The sequence below is a fragment of the Caretta caretta genome, chromosome 7 (genome assembly GCF_965140235.1).
Source record: "Caretta caretta isolate rCarCar2 chromosome 7, rCarCar1.hap1, whole genome shotgun sequence".
In the NCBI taxonomy this organism is placed as follows: domain Eukaryota; kingdom Metazoa; phylum Chordata; order Testudines; family Cheloniidae; genus Caretta; species Caretta caretta.
The window spans coordinates 57,147,687-57,162,215 of NC_134212.1; the positions used below are offsets into that span (position 1 = coordinate 57,147,687).

At 46.8% G+C, this 14,529-nt stretch overlaps 1 protein-coding gene across 2 annotated transcripts in view; it reads left to right on the forward strand.

The window, feature by feature from the left end:
• The window catches only part of TLL2 (tolloid like 2), a 190,888-nt gene that overhangs the window by 132,884 nt on the left and 43,475 nt on the right, over positions 1–14,529 (forward strand). For both annotated transcript variants that reach the window (XM_048858800.2, XM_075130719.1), the window contains 2 exons: positions 8,064–8,188; positions 12,007–12,122. In XM_048858800.2, coding sequence (XP_048714757.2) covers positions 8,064–8,188; positions 12,007–12,122 — 241 coding nt within the window. The remainder of the gene's footprint in view (positions 1–8,063; positions 8,189–12,006; positions 12,123–14,529) is intronic.

Here is a 14,529-nt window from a genome sequence, read left to right on the forward strand (position 1 = left end):
AGGTTCTCTGTACCGCTGAAAATCAGATCACTGTTGTTTAGTTGTGCTAGGTGTATGTGGCATTTTACAGACAGGTCAAAGGTTGCAGGTCCCAGTCAGAGCAGCTTTCCTTCTAAAGGTCCTGTTCTTTAAACAGTTTCTACTGTGTGTCGTGCCTATTGCTGTGAATACTCAGTCCCATTGATTTGAAGAGGGACATCTTGTGGTAGTATGCACTATATTCAATAGTGTTTTCAAAATCACGTTCTCTGACTGTGCTGCCCAAAGAGATCATATCCCAAGCACCAGACACACTTTCCGCTTAAATTTCCAGAGCCATATGTTTAGGGCAGCAGAGATGATCATCTCATCCTTTGCTCGAACCAGGGGGAGACTTAAATTCAGACTGTCTTGCCAGAATGCTTGATTGCCCAGTGCACAATATGCAAAGATGTCTGACTTTTTAACCACCTATTGTCACTGAGTTAGACCTCAACTGTTGTAAGGTTCTCTCAGAAGGGCTTGGAAGCAAGGGTTTGGTGAGACTGCGGATGGGATGCAGAGCCTTTGCATCCAGCCCATATGGACAGTGACCCAAAATGATGGTGGTCAGTGGCTTTTGTGAATGAGCTGCGGCTTTCTTTCCAAGTTCCTGCTCCAGCTAATTATCATCAAAGTTGCAAAGAAGGGGGTCCATCTTTGCATGGGCCATACATACTCAGCTTCCATCTCTCCCCTGCATGTGGTCTCCTCAGTCAGCATGGAGGGCAGTGCTGGAAAAATTGTACTCCTGCTGCCCATTCCATGAATGCAGGATTGTATTCTGTTGGGCTGTTAATCTGGAATCTTTAGCCAGTGTTAAAAAATTACCCACCAATTCAGCTCTGCAACTGACTTGTGAAGTGTCTGACCTACTGGAAAGCTCTCCCCTAACTCCCGGTACTGCACTGCTGGTGCACCTGGAACTCCCAATTAGTCCAGTGCACCAGAGTCTGCAAGATGGAATCCATTTCTTTCAAGCACATCCACACTGCAAACCTTTTTATTGCATTAATATTATTGCAGATTATTAATTATTGCATCTTTTCACTTGGAAAGAGGACCCCTTTCATGTGTGTTCTTCATTGCTAAAATTTAACACAAATATTTTTGTTGACCTCTCTAGTTTTATGGACGTGCCACACCTATTACTTTGCTCTCTTGTTGGTGCATGATTAAAATCCGCTGTGGTCAGCAGGAAGAATTATGAAATGTGCAGTAGCATCGCCTGCCCTGGGGATGGGTGCGGGAAAGGTGCTTACTGCATTCAGAGATGTCTTTGTGTCAGATAACCTGGAGCAGGCAGCTTTTCTTCCCTTGGGGCATCTGCTGAGCCCTTCCAGAGTTCAGTGGAGTTCAGATGGTAAGAATTGGCTCACACAAAAGCAGGATTAAGATATTACCTCCATTTATACTGTAGATGCCTTAGTCTGCATCCCTCGAAATCCAGAACTCTTCAGACTATTGAAGGGCCAAAAATGGCAAAAATTCTTTGAAATATAATTGTGTGTTTTTCATCTGTTCTCTAAACCTTTTGTCTCCCTGACCCATCACTGCCACAGCAATGGTCTTTTTGCAATAATTCAAGTGAGCGCTAAGCACGTCTGTGGGCATTAGTTTTGTATCCGGAGTAAGCAGGCAGCTCCGGCATGCAAGTTTTACATATCCTGTGAGTGTTTTTAATGAAAGGAAAAGGTGCAGGCAAAGTGTGGCCCAAATTCTCAGCTGATGCATGAAGCTGTGCAGAGAGGACCTGTGTTTGGTGGCTGAGAGTTGGAAAATGGAATCGTTCCTTTCCCATCCCAGCCTGGAGCCAGGGTATGGAATAGCCGTACAGCAGCGCTTTGGGCTTGTGGGAACAGCTATGACTCGCTTCTAGACACCTACTTAATGCTGCAAGCACTTTCTTTTAGACCAGACAACATTGAGATCCTGCTCACACTGCTGTTTTTTCAAGAGTAGTGTGTTAACCCTTGTGCCCTGACCAAATTTCAGGGTGGATGGCTGCATTCTGCTTTGCTGAACTTCTCGTGCAGTTTAATTGGGATTCTTCATTCTTCTCCTCTTGTCCTAAACTACTGTCTGGTGCTGCTGTGCACTGCTGGAAAATTGCCCTGTTCCCCACCAGAGGTGGCTTCGCTTCAGTGATGGGTGAAGCAATCTCTGCTCCGTTCTCTGAAACAGTTCTAATATTCATGTTCTGAAGATTGACTTTGTTTCCTGGGATTTTAAAGTGACTTCTCTACACAATCTGAATGGTCATACTTTAGTTAGCAGTTTGTCATCCAGCCTTCCTGGTGTAATAGAGGATGCTGCTAATTTAGTTGCACACCCCAGTGCAACGCATCCTTCCTTTGGCACAAGGCAAGCAATGAGGGAGTTAGTGCAGTAATTTAGCACTGAATTTAAGTGCCTAAATATGACAAGCAGTCTTCCCTGTTACTTTGTCATACCTAATCCGTAGGATGCTTTGTAAGTACAACGTACTGGGTACCTGTCATTAATGATGGTCATGACTCCATTTGTCTGGAATTTGATTTCTTCACTTTCAAGTACTTAGTGGTGGTGCGTTTTTTTTTTTTTTTTTAATTAGTAATGTAGCAGGAGCTCTGTATTCATATGGCTATGTTCTCCGGGGACCAGGGACAACTTCTATTTCCATACACCTCTGTCACAACCTGGCCAAGACAGAGGAATTACCCCATTAGCTCAACTGACAGCAGCTCATGACTGTAGTGCTGGAATTCTGGGGTTCAATCCCCAGTGACACCCACTAATGGCAGCTCCTCTCTGCATGGACACCATTCCGCTGAGGGGACCCAACACTGTATCCTACAGTCCTCTGTGCCCGTTGTGTCTAAGTGGTGATTGACCACTGTTGCTGGCTCTGAGGCACGCTCCCAGGTGCAGACCCAGTGTCTGATACCCTTTCTTAAGATGTGGGCTGCCCTGCCCAGCCACCTTGAACCTACAAACCAGTGCCCGAGCCCTCTAGAGCCTCCAGTTGCTTATACGTGCTCCGTCAGAGTTCCACCTCTCTATGGGTGCTCCGAGCTTCTCAGGTAACCCCCTCAGGGACAACGCAGCAGACAAGCGAAGGACGTAGGCTCCGCCAAGGAACTTCTTAACCACAGGCACCTTTACTGATCTTTGCAAAATAATCAGCGATCCTGAGACGCGCCCTCCCCCAAAGATCTGGTCATCATTTCAGGCTTGGCCTGGTCTCTCCCTCCTCAGTCCAGTCTTCTGGCATGTGACTGTGGCCACTGCCACTTTGCTCAGAGAAACCTCTTTTAAATACACTCAGTCCCTTTTTGCCCATCTGCGCTGGCTGGGAACTGCCAGACCCTTCTCCCAGTCAGGCTCCTGTGTTGAGTCCATTGTCCTATGGCAATGAGCCATTAGGCGAGAGATATTCAAAGCTGATAGCCCTAGATTGCTCCCTTGATGGCTTCTCCATCATAGTCATTCAACTAGGTTCCAAGCCCCTAATCCAAACTGGTTTCAGAGTAGCAGCCGTGTTAGTCTGTATTTGCAAAAAGAAAAGGAGTACTAGTGGCACCTTAGAGACTAACCAATTTATTTGAGCATAAGCTTTCGTGAGCTACAGCTCACTTCATCGGATGCATCCGATGAAGTGAGCTGTAGCTCACGAAAGCTTATGCTCAAATAAATTGGTTAGTCTCTAAGGTGCCACTAGTACTCCTTTTCTTAATCCAAACTGGATGTTCTCACCCCAAACAGAGGTCACGCTATGACAGTAAGGTTACAATCCAAGATGGAGGTTGTGGGACAAAAAGGAGTTCACAGTCTGATACTGGCATATCCCACTCTGTCAGAGCCACTGTGAAAGGAAGCATGGGACCAGGCCCGCTGACAGGAGTAGCTGACCATGGTAGCAGCTGCCAGGAGCCCAGGGCCCTTTTAAACGCCCAGGCAGGCCACAGGGCTGCTAGGTGTGTGCGTGGTGATACTGGCGGTGGCAAAGGCAGCTGGGCGGGCATGTGGAAGAATGCGCCCAGCAGCACAGCTGGCAGCTCACTAGGCACCAGCCAGCACAGGTGAAGCACTGCCCAAATGTTAGGCAGACCTTTCTAGGAGGCCCATTGACTGTTCAGCCTCGGGCAGAGCCATCCCTAGGGTATGGCAAATTGGGGTGACCGCTCCCAGTTCTGCGCTTTGGGGGGCCCCGTGGGCCAGCACTATTGGCCAGTGTGGTCGGTCCCAGAAGGGACGGATTTGTCATTTCCACTCTGGGGCCCAGGACCACCCTAGGGACAGCCCTGGCCCTGCCGCCTGGAATTGCTGTCAGTGGGCCTGCATGAGACAGTGCCAGACAGTAGGGATCTGAGTCACCATGTAACAGCTGCCAGTAGTGGGTGTCACTGGGGATTGAACCCCAGAATTCCAGCATTACAGTCATGAGCTGCTGTCAGTTGAGCTAATGGGGTAATTCCTCTGGCTAGTGGCACACGATCCTCTGTGGATCAGCAACCTCATCTCCCTCCCCAGTTAGAATTCGTGTTAGTGGCAATGGGAATTTGACTGCAGGCATAAGAGCCCCTAATGAGGGCAAAATATATTTTACAACAATGGACGCTGGTTATTGCACATGAGGAAATGTTGTGCAAGATACGCAATGTGGCTCCAGACTTGTACTTTCTAGTACGCAGGCTGATGCACACACAGGAATGTGTTAAGCCAATTAGTCAGGAAGACAGGATTAGAAAGCAATGCCCTCTTCCCCCACCAAGACCCACAAGTAGTGAGTCATCAAAGATATCTTCCTGTATTCCAGACAAAAACTTAACATTAAAGTTGCACAGTCAAAAATTAGAATTAAGGTCTCCCATTCCACCTTCATTAAGCCCCCTTGCATTACAGTTCAGCCTTTAATTACGTTCTCGGACTATTTTTTCCCTGAGACTCCCACCCCAATCAGTACACAGGTGGGGAAGTGCCCAGCTGTTCAATATTTGTTTTCTTTTTTCAGTGTGTGGCTTCTTGTGTTATTTTGTGTGCGCCATTCACACCCTGTCCTGAACATAAAGTACTGCATATCCTTTTGGACTTGACCCTGGAGGTAGGGATGTATTGTCTCCATTTTACACCTGGGAAATCAGATGCAGATTTAGGCCACAATTTGCAGGATTGTCTAATAATTCTGGGTGCCCAGTTTGATATCAAAGAACTGACTTTCCCAGAGGTCCTGAAAACTCACAGCTCCACTGACCTCAGCTGGGGTTGTGAATGCTCATCATTTCTTAAGCGTAGTTAATAACTTCATAGGGTTGATATAGCACTGTATTGTGCCAAGTACCATACTCACATTAATCCTAAGAGTATCACCACTTGAACTAAAGCAGTAATTAATTAGCAGATAGCAGCAGTGGATGCCAGTGATTGGAGGGTTATTGGATATTTCCTCTAGCCAGTCAAGAGTTACAACACTCTTTGCCATCAGGTTATACAACATTGCTAGACAGCAGGTGAATGTGGGGGAGGGAAAGGAGAGGATCAGGATTCCTGGGTTCAGTTCCAAGCTCTGGGAGGGGAGTGTGGACTAATGGTTCAAGAAGGGGATTGGGAGTTAGGACTCCTGAGTTGCTATGCTTTGCATTTAGATAGTGCTTATTAATCTGTGTGCCAGAACACTTTGGGGTGGGTAGTCCCATCTGAACACCATAGCCAAGCACATAGATGTAGCATGTTCATTCTGAAAGTCAGTGTGGCTAAGTCGATGAGACTTGGGTCTGTGATATAAAACCTCTGGGATCTACTCTGAGCTCTGCCAGAAGCGATGTCATACATCCTCATTTGTAAAGTGGGCGAAATCTATACTAGATTAACTCCTAAAGTAGGACCTTGCTCAGTAAGGGTTGTGAAGGGCACAGAATTAAGTTGGAGGAAAAAACAGGACTAGAAGGTATGGTCTTTTGGATCCCAGCCCAGTGCACCTTCCTCTAGGCCAAAGGTTGTTTTGATGGTGGACAATGACCCTGGAAGGAGATGGTTCCATTCTGCCAGTGACTTGGTTGACGCTTCTGTGTGTATGATGTTGGAGAGACCTGGGAGCATGGGCATTGCAGGTGGAACATTTCAAACAATTAAGAGCAAGCATATAATGACTCCTACTGAGCATGTGCATAGGACAATTTCACTTATAACTTTAAAATCCTTCCAGATTTGACCATCGAGACAGAAAAAGGCATTTCTCTGACCCCAGAAATACCCTCTTGCCAAATATCAGATTATTCTACAAACCCCTGAGGTGGTCAAAAAAGTTTTTACTATTGGCAAAACTACCTGTTTTTCCAGTAACCTTATTCCTAGAAATGGAGGAACTGTTTCTGCTCAAGCTTCTTATCCAAATTCAGCCCAGAGCAGACACCGGGCAAGGAAAATTTCAGCCTGAAGCGTTAAAGTTGGTCAAAGTTAGCAACGGACAAATGTGTCATGATAGACAGTGGCACCCTTTGCTTAGAAACATCACTGAATTCGCCTGTTTTGGGAATTTATTTTTTAAATATGAAAATTGTTTTTTTCCGCAAAAACCTCAACATTCACACACGAGATTGTTCACAAAAACTTGTTTCATCGAAAGATGTTTTCTGTTGAAAAAACATGGAAGGAATTTTTGACCGACTTTAATCACTACTACTCTGCCTGTCTTTATTCAAATTAAAACAAAGAAAACCTCCACACTCTCCAACATTCCCAGCCAACAAAGTAATTACACCCATGCATAGTCCCATTGACATCAGTGGCATGACTCATATGCTTGAAGTTAAACACCTACCTTAACACTTTGTTGGACCTGGGCCTACCTGGATTGCAATAATCTTATTGCTCTCAGCCCTGCCTTTCCTCGGGTTCCCCTCAGGACTGTGAAGACAAGCCATATCCCAGGAACTGACAATCTCTGTTCAAACATGTCACTACAATCTGCACTATGAGACTCAGAATGTATTTTGGAGTGATGGGTAGTACGGCTGAGTTAACTTAGTTTTAAGACCCTAAACTTCCATTTTCTGACTTTCTCCCCACATTTTACCTCTTTCATAGGACTTTTCATCCAGAGATCTCAAAGCACTTTACGAAGGAGTTCAGTATCATTATCCTCCTTTTGCAGATGAGGAAAGTGAGGTACTGGGTAGTGAAGTGACTTGCCCAAGGTCACCCAGCAGGCCGGGGGCTGAGCTGGGAATAGAATCCAGATCTCCTTAAGCCCCATCCAGTGCTCTATCTACTAGGCTCCACTGCCTCCCTGTAATGTTACATTGAAGTAGCTTTTGCATTAAAAACCTTTGCACCATAAGTACGTTGATTTCAGTGGAGCTGCTTGCGTGCTGGAAGCGAAGCATGTGCTTAAATCCTGTGTTGAATCAAGGTCTCAGACATGGGGAAGGGATGCTGAGAATAAACGACAACATAGAAGCAAGCACAAAGAAGAGAATGGGAAAAAGATACAAAGAGTGTCATTGGCTCGGAGGCTTGGCCAGCTCAAAGGGACCAAGAGTGGGGATGAGTTAGACACGAGCAGAGGAGCCTCTTGGTTTTAACATCTAAGAATGGCAGGTCTATAGTAGTCTCAGTCCGCAATGATCACTATGAGCACAATCCCAAGCACGGACTCCCCACGCTGCTCCTATGGCCATGCTGTCCAATCTGTGCTATTGTTGGTCCAGTGGGCGTATGTCGATGTGAACCTTGTAAAAAGATATTTTATTGCTTTCTCTGATTTATGGTAAGTAAAGTGTTTGTGCTGAAATAGAAGCAGCCGCAGCCTCTGCTAGTCCCAGAGAGGAATTTACTAAATTGGCAGAGATGCCTGCGCATTTGGAAGCTATCAGAGAGCTATCATGTTGGGAGAACATGAATGTCAAAGCAGAAATTTCTCATAAAATACGTTGTCCAGTCAGATTCTGTTCCCCCTTCCTGCTAGCACAGAGGATGTGGTCATGGGATTCTCATACTGAACCATGATTGTCCTCAGTACATCATGCCATCTTCACTGCTATCTGTCTGTCTCTCTCTCTCTCCAGAGGGGTCTTCCTGGACACCATCCTTCCCCGTCGAGATGACAATGGGGTTCGGCCAACTATTGGTCAGCGCATTCGGCTGAGTCAGGGGGACATTGCTCAGGCGAGGAAGTTGTACAAGTGCCCAGGTAAATATGGTCAGTGCAGATGGCTCCAGCTCTGTTCCACACACGTGCTTTATCTGGAAGGCTCCGGAGTTCAATAGTATGTTAACGATCCCTTTGAGGAAAGAGCTCTGAGAAAATGGACCGTCCAAGTGCTTCAAGCTGGGGGAACTGAACATTTATTAGTACTTTGTCAGTAGTCCGGATTTTTTTTAAGGCTTAGAACTCTTTACTCTCTTCCCCTGCAGTGACTGGGAGGTGGTAGTGCCTGTATTTGATAGGCCCCTAGACTCCTTCCCTTCCCAGCATGCCTTGCTGAAAAGGAAGCTAAAGTCAAGCTGTCCTCCCCCACCATTTTTCAGTAGAGAGAGTGCATTGCGGCACCCTGTTCAGAGTCTATTATCCAGGTAGGGACCAAACTTCCACGGCTTGTTTCCTTCGGGCCAGGCTGTCCTAGTCTGCTAATCTGGTGAGGAGAAGGGGAGCTCTTACTCCTCGTTCTTGGCGTCTAAGTGAGTGGGAGAGAAAGCCCAGTCTGTTTAAAAGCATGGTCTTTTCACCCCCACCCCACGGCACTTTCCAAATTCCCACTGCTAAGGGGGCAGCCACTTTTCCTGTCAGAAGTAGCCATGGTGGTGGTTTAGAAGGGAGGGGGCAATTCTTGAGTCTTCCGGGGTCACAGTCTGAGAGGAGGTAGAACTATTCCATGGGCACCGTCCCTGCTGGGTAACGTGCTGCATACTCCAAATCGCAGGGGATAAAAGGGAAAAATGTCAAACTTGCCTACCTTGTTGCCCTGCCATGCTAAAATCCCTTATTGGGCTCTTGCTGCTGGGATATTGAACTACCACCTCTGCACTATGTTCACTCCTATTTTGAGCATTTGCTGGTCACTTGTAAAGGGAAAGTAAATTCAACATACCCCTCCCCCACCGACACATCCCCTTTCGTGACTAATAAGCAAATAGTGTTTCTGGGAATGTTTACCTTTTAGGAAGTATCTCCCAACTCTCCTTTATTGTTCTCTGGTAAGTACCCAGTATCGGCACGGTAATTACATGATCCTGCAGATTACTGTGTAATTGCACTTAGCAAGCTCAAAACTAATTCCCCTGCAACCTGCACTGCGGTTTAGCTGAAAGCAATCATCCTCTTTATCCCGTGTAATTAGGGCAATATGATATGTGTGCCCCGTAATGATCTCTCCACAGAGGCAACTTGTGTTTGAGCGGTTGTTCTTTTTTCCCCCCCACTCAGAAAAGCTGTGTCGATTTGTTAGCCACATAGTGGGTAGGCCCGATAACCTGGGACATGCCCCCAAACGGTCAGATATTCCTCGAGCCAACCTTCCAGCGATCAATGATGATTCAAGGTGACTGGCTCCAGAGTGACTTGCTGTTCTGGTAACAAAAAATAGCAGGTTTCAGTCAGTCTCCTTGAAGCATCCGCCTCGCAGATCACCCTCATCACTGGCTTTTTTTTTTTTTGCGTGATGTGACCGGGAATGGCGTAGGCCATGGAGACTTTACAGCCCCAAGAGAAGGTACTGCCAGGAAAGCTCAGATGTGTGGAGAATGAGGGTTGGTCGTTCCCCCTGCTCCACAAGTGAAAGCCTTCAGGCTCTGGCACTAGGAGACCAGCACCTTCCCCCCATGTGAATTTTTTTAAATCCAGTCCGGTGAGCACTTCCACGTCTGGCCCCAGGAGCTGGCAGACCTTTCAGGCATGCAGCATTTGCAGGCGTGTGGACTAGCAGTGCAGACACAGTTCTGTGAATCAGCCCTCAGGAGCTGTAATCTCAGCTGGGAGATTAGCTCTTTCTGTGGCCCAGGGGCTTTCACTTTCTCTGGGTACCTTGCTCCGCCCATCTGTGGAATGGAGTGATGATACTTGCCAGAAACACGGGTGGGGCCTGGGCGGAGAAGTTGATTTCCATTGTAGAGCACTTGGAAGCTAAAAAGGGCGGTGTGATGGCCCTTGGTGGTTGCATCAGGGCTCGTGTTTTCTCAGGGCTGATAGCTATTTCTGTTAGGAATGGAGAGCAGGCCGGAAGTTTTAGAATCTGATTTGCTGTTTTCTAATACTTCCCTAGGTGGGGCATGCCTTTCCCCCTTATATGATGACTGACTGGGGCATGACACCCCACATTTCAAAGCGCCTGTTTCACCCGCAGGGTTCAAAAGCTACATGCTGCTCTCGAGCAGTTTTACAAGGAGTTTGGCTTCACCTCTGAGGCCCCTGCATCTAGCATGTACAAACTTACTACCTGCATTGTTTGCGGTCTTGTAACCATGTCAGTCCCAGGATATTAGAGAGATAAGGTGAGTGAGGTCATATCTTTTATTAGACCAGCTTCTCTTGTCTTTAAGCTTGTCTCTTTCACCAAAAGAAGCAGGTCTAATAAAAGAGATGACCTCGCTCACCTTGTGTTTCTACTTGGAATCTGTGACTTTTCCATCTTGGTGTCTTCACCTTTAAACTTCCTTATGAGCCATTCAGTAGGACAAAGACATTTGTACATCCAAGCCCCACAGCTGCTGCCTGCAGGTCATCTTTCCTGTTTGGCCTATTAAGTTGTGGGTCAAAGTACTGTAGGGTAATTAGGATTTCTGGCCTGGGTGATGACATTTTTTCATATATTAAGTGTCCTGAATGGGGCCGGTCTCTCTTCACCTCCAGGTTCCAACCCACCCCTCTAATTGTGATCAAGGCTGAAAAATTAGTGAGCAACCCGCCGCGTCAGGCAGTGTCAGGGGTGCCAGGCCGAGTAGCGTTCATGGCATTTGCATGAGAAATGGAGGCAGATGTTCCATCTTGTCAAATCTTTCAAAGCGCTCCTGCTTAATGAAGGATTCTTGGGGGCTGCCTCACAGTTGCTGGGGAAACCAAGCAAGGGTCAGACCCTACTTTAGAACGGGAGTGGGCACAAGGTTTATGAAATGCAGAGCAGTCGAGCAGCAGTCTGATATCTGCTCCACGTTGTGTGTATTCACATGCAGCTTTTGAACCCTGCGGGTGAAATAGACGCTTTGAAATGTGGGGTCTCCTGCCTCAGTCAGTCGTCATCTGCTATGCACGTGTATATGTCATTCTACATTCCAGCCCTTCCTTCCTGGCTCAATGAACAGGAACTACAGTTGTAGCTGATTTCACAGAGGTTGGAAGCCTGTTGCCTAAAGAATGGCGTTTAAAAACTTTGAGATCTACGTCTCCCCTGCTGCAACAGGCAACAAACAGCGCGTGGTGGAGAGCGGGACAAAGCTTCGACATTAAAATCTTATGCTGCGTCTTGCTACAATGCAGAGTTGACTCCGTGAACTGAGGGTGCTTTGGGGCTCAGCTAGCTTTTGTCATAGTGTTTTAACCCGAAAAAGAGTATTAACAATGGTAACTAAGGAGAACTTTATTGAGCAGATTGTAATGAAGGGAAAATAGCTTTTCTAGTGGCAGGCTTTGGGTTTAATAATTTTGCATTTGGCGGAGAGGAAAGAAAAGATCTACCACAATTCAGATAATTAAAAAATATATTTTAAAAAGTGCATGGCACAGAGGGAGGGGAGAGGTTACCCTTTGTAATGATCTATTTTCTCAGCATCCCCAGCTGGATAAATCTTTCTTATCCCATGGATGCTGATGAACTTCTCCGAGGCCACCAGACAGACAGAGATGGGAATGACCACTGATCACTACCGAATGAAGTTGGAGTTGAGTCAGTGATCTAGAGGTGCAAGGCTGTCTAGCTCGCTACCAGTACCCACAACAGAAGATCAAAAACAGCTTGATAAACTCTGACCAGCTTCTTTCAGATAGTAACTCTTTGCTGCTGTCTTTCAATTACATAGCTTGTGGGGAGACCTTGCAGGACACAACGGGGAATTTCTCTGCTCCTGGTTTTCCAAATGGCTATCCTTCCTATTCCCATTGCGTGTGGAGAATATCTGTGACTCCTGGGGAGAAGGTAGGTTACACTGCAAATTGTATCTGCAGTTTACAGGCATGTGGTTTTGCCTGATGGTTGCATTTGCAACTTGCTGGGATGCCCTCAGCCACACCTGTTTTCATTCTGAATGCAGAGGCTGTGCACCCAATCTAAGTAGAGGCTCATCTGGTGGAGTCTTGCACAGGTAAGTGGAGCCAATGATCACGGAGTACCAGCTTCCATGGATAGGTATTGCTGTGGGAGTTCAGGTCTCTACATACAATATTCTGCACTGATCTTCTCCCCTTTCAGAATAGAGCCTTGCATATGGGGACCGGTGCTATTTGCTGCATATCTGTGCCCCCCCTCATAGATTCTGGGGAGCATTTGGATAACGTGGGTTGTGCTGTGCTCCCTTCCACTATCGTTCTAGTATGAGGAGATGGTGGGCAATCTCTGTGGGGTTTTTTCCAGCCTCTTTGATCTCATGGAAAGTTTGTCCCCCTTCACTCATCTCCACTGATGCACATACAGGAACTGCGCGTACACGGAAAGGTGTTCAGTGCTCTGCCCAGTTGAGCAGCTGTCAAGGAAAGCTCCAGAGGCTCTTTAGCTACTCTCCCAAGAAAGCAGAATTCAGTGCAGAGCCTTTGGGGGACTCAAAGGGCCGAGTCAGGGAATAACTCTGAGCTGCTGCCAGCAAACTGTTAAAACGGGCGACACATTCAGAGCAGGAGGGGACAATCCTTCTCTATCCAACTCTGGTGCGAGTGTAGCAGTGGTATTGCCCACAGTTCTGGCCAGGAAGGCATTTTCAAATTGGATGGAGTTGAGAAAAGCAGCAAAAGGAAGTGTTGTTTTAAGAAGGGAAAATAAGAGCTAAACCCAGGTATGTGATGGCTATGGGGAAACATGATAGCCCGCTGTAATTATAGATAAGGTTTACACTAAGGATGGAGAGGGTTTATTAAAGATGACCCACAGGATATAATTACTGCTACCAGGAAGGGGAAAAGTGAAGAGAGCCATATCAACAGTTACACGCTTACAGCGGCACAGCTGTAGCCATGTCATGCCGATGGCAGAGAGCTCTCCCGTTGACATAATAAAACTAGCTCAACAAGCAGCAGTAACTCTGTCAGTGGGAGAACAACTCCCGCCAACATAGCACGATGCACACCATCATGTGTGCCAGCAAAACATGTCGCTTAGGGTTCCCCCCCCCCCCCACGCCCGTGAGCGACAAAAGTTTTGCCGACATAAGTGCTAGTGTAGACAGGGCCTGAGTATTTGGAGAAACTTCCTGGCAGCGAGGTTTAGTAAGCTGTTGGACACTCACCTAGTGGGGGTGGTGAAAGCCCCATCACTTACAGGAACTCATTTAATGCTACAGGCTGGACAAAGCCTAGGCAATGTGGGGAACAACCTTGCATTGGTCCCTGGGGGAATAGACTTCACTAAATGACCTAAGAAGTCATTTCCTTCTCTAATGTGTCTGCTGTGTTGAAAATCCCCCAGATCTGTTTTTAGGGATCAGTGAGGTTTCTAAACCAGCATTTTCAACCTTTTGCTGTTTGGGGAATTTGCTGGGTAATGGCTTTTGTCCCTAGAACTATAGGGGACCTATGCAGCTTTGAGAAATCATCAGTGCAGCATAATAATGGGTTCTTCCACTTGGGGTGGGGGAGAAGTAGGACTAATACTAAATGTGTGTGGAAAGCCAGAATCCAGGGTACAGTGTCTCTCCTAGGTGCCTGCTGGCCTTCCCTGGTGGTCCTTACTTGCCTGCTAGCCATCCAACAGCCTGCTAGCTCTGGCTGCACTGAGAGCTCAGATGCACACCTCTCAAACTTCCTTCCTACCACTGACTAATTCCATAAAGTTGTAAGCAATTGGTTCCTGAAGGGGAACTGAGAATCCAAGACATCACCTGCACAGGGAAATGCTGCTGTCAGCTGGAACGCCGCCCACCCATCTTCAGATGTCTTCAGATTGCAAGACCTGCTGAGCCTCAATCAGTTGCTTCCTCCATTTGCTTTTCAGTTTCATGAAGTGAGCTGTAGCTCACGAAAGCTCATGCTCAAATAAATTGGTTAGTCTCTAAGGTGCCACAAGTACTCCTTTTCTTTTTGCGAATACAGACTAACACGGCTGTTACTCTGAAACCTTTGTTTTTATTGATCTTCCAGTGGAAATGAAATCTTTCCTTAATCTATTAACACCACTGCACTCAACCCCTTTGCATCATGTCAGGCTGCAACAAGTGTGGTGCCCTGCGCGGAAGCTCCTCTGCATGGCAGCTGATCAGTAAACTCTGTAGAGAAGCATTTCAGATGCACCCTAAAAACCATAGATCATAGTGCAGAAAGAAACCATAGATCCCACTTCAGCAAACATTTGTGTACAGCTGCCTTTCATAGAATCATACAATATCAGGGTTGGAAGG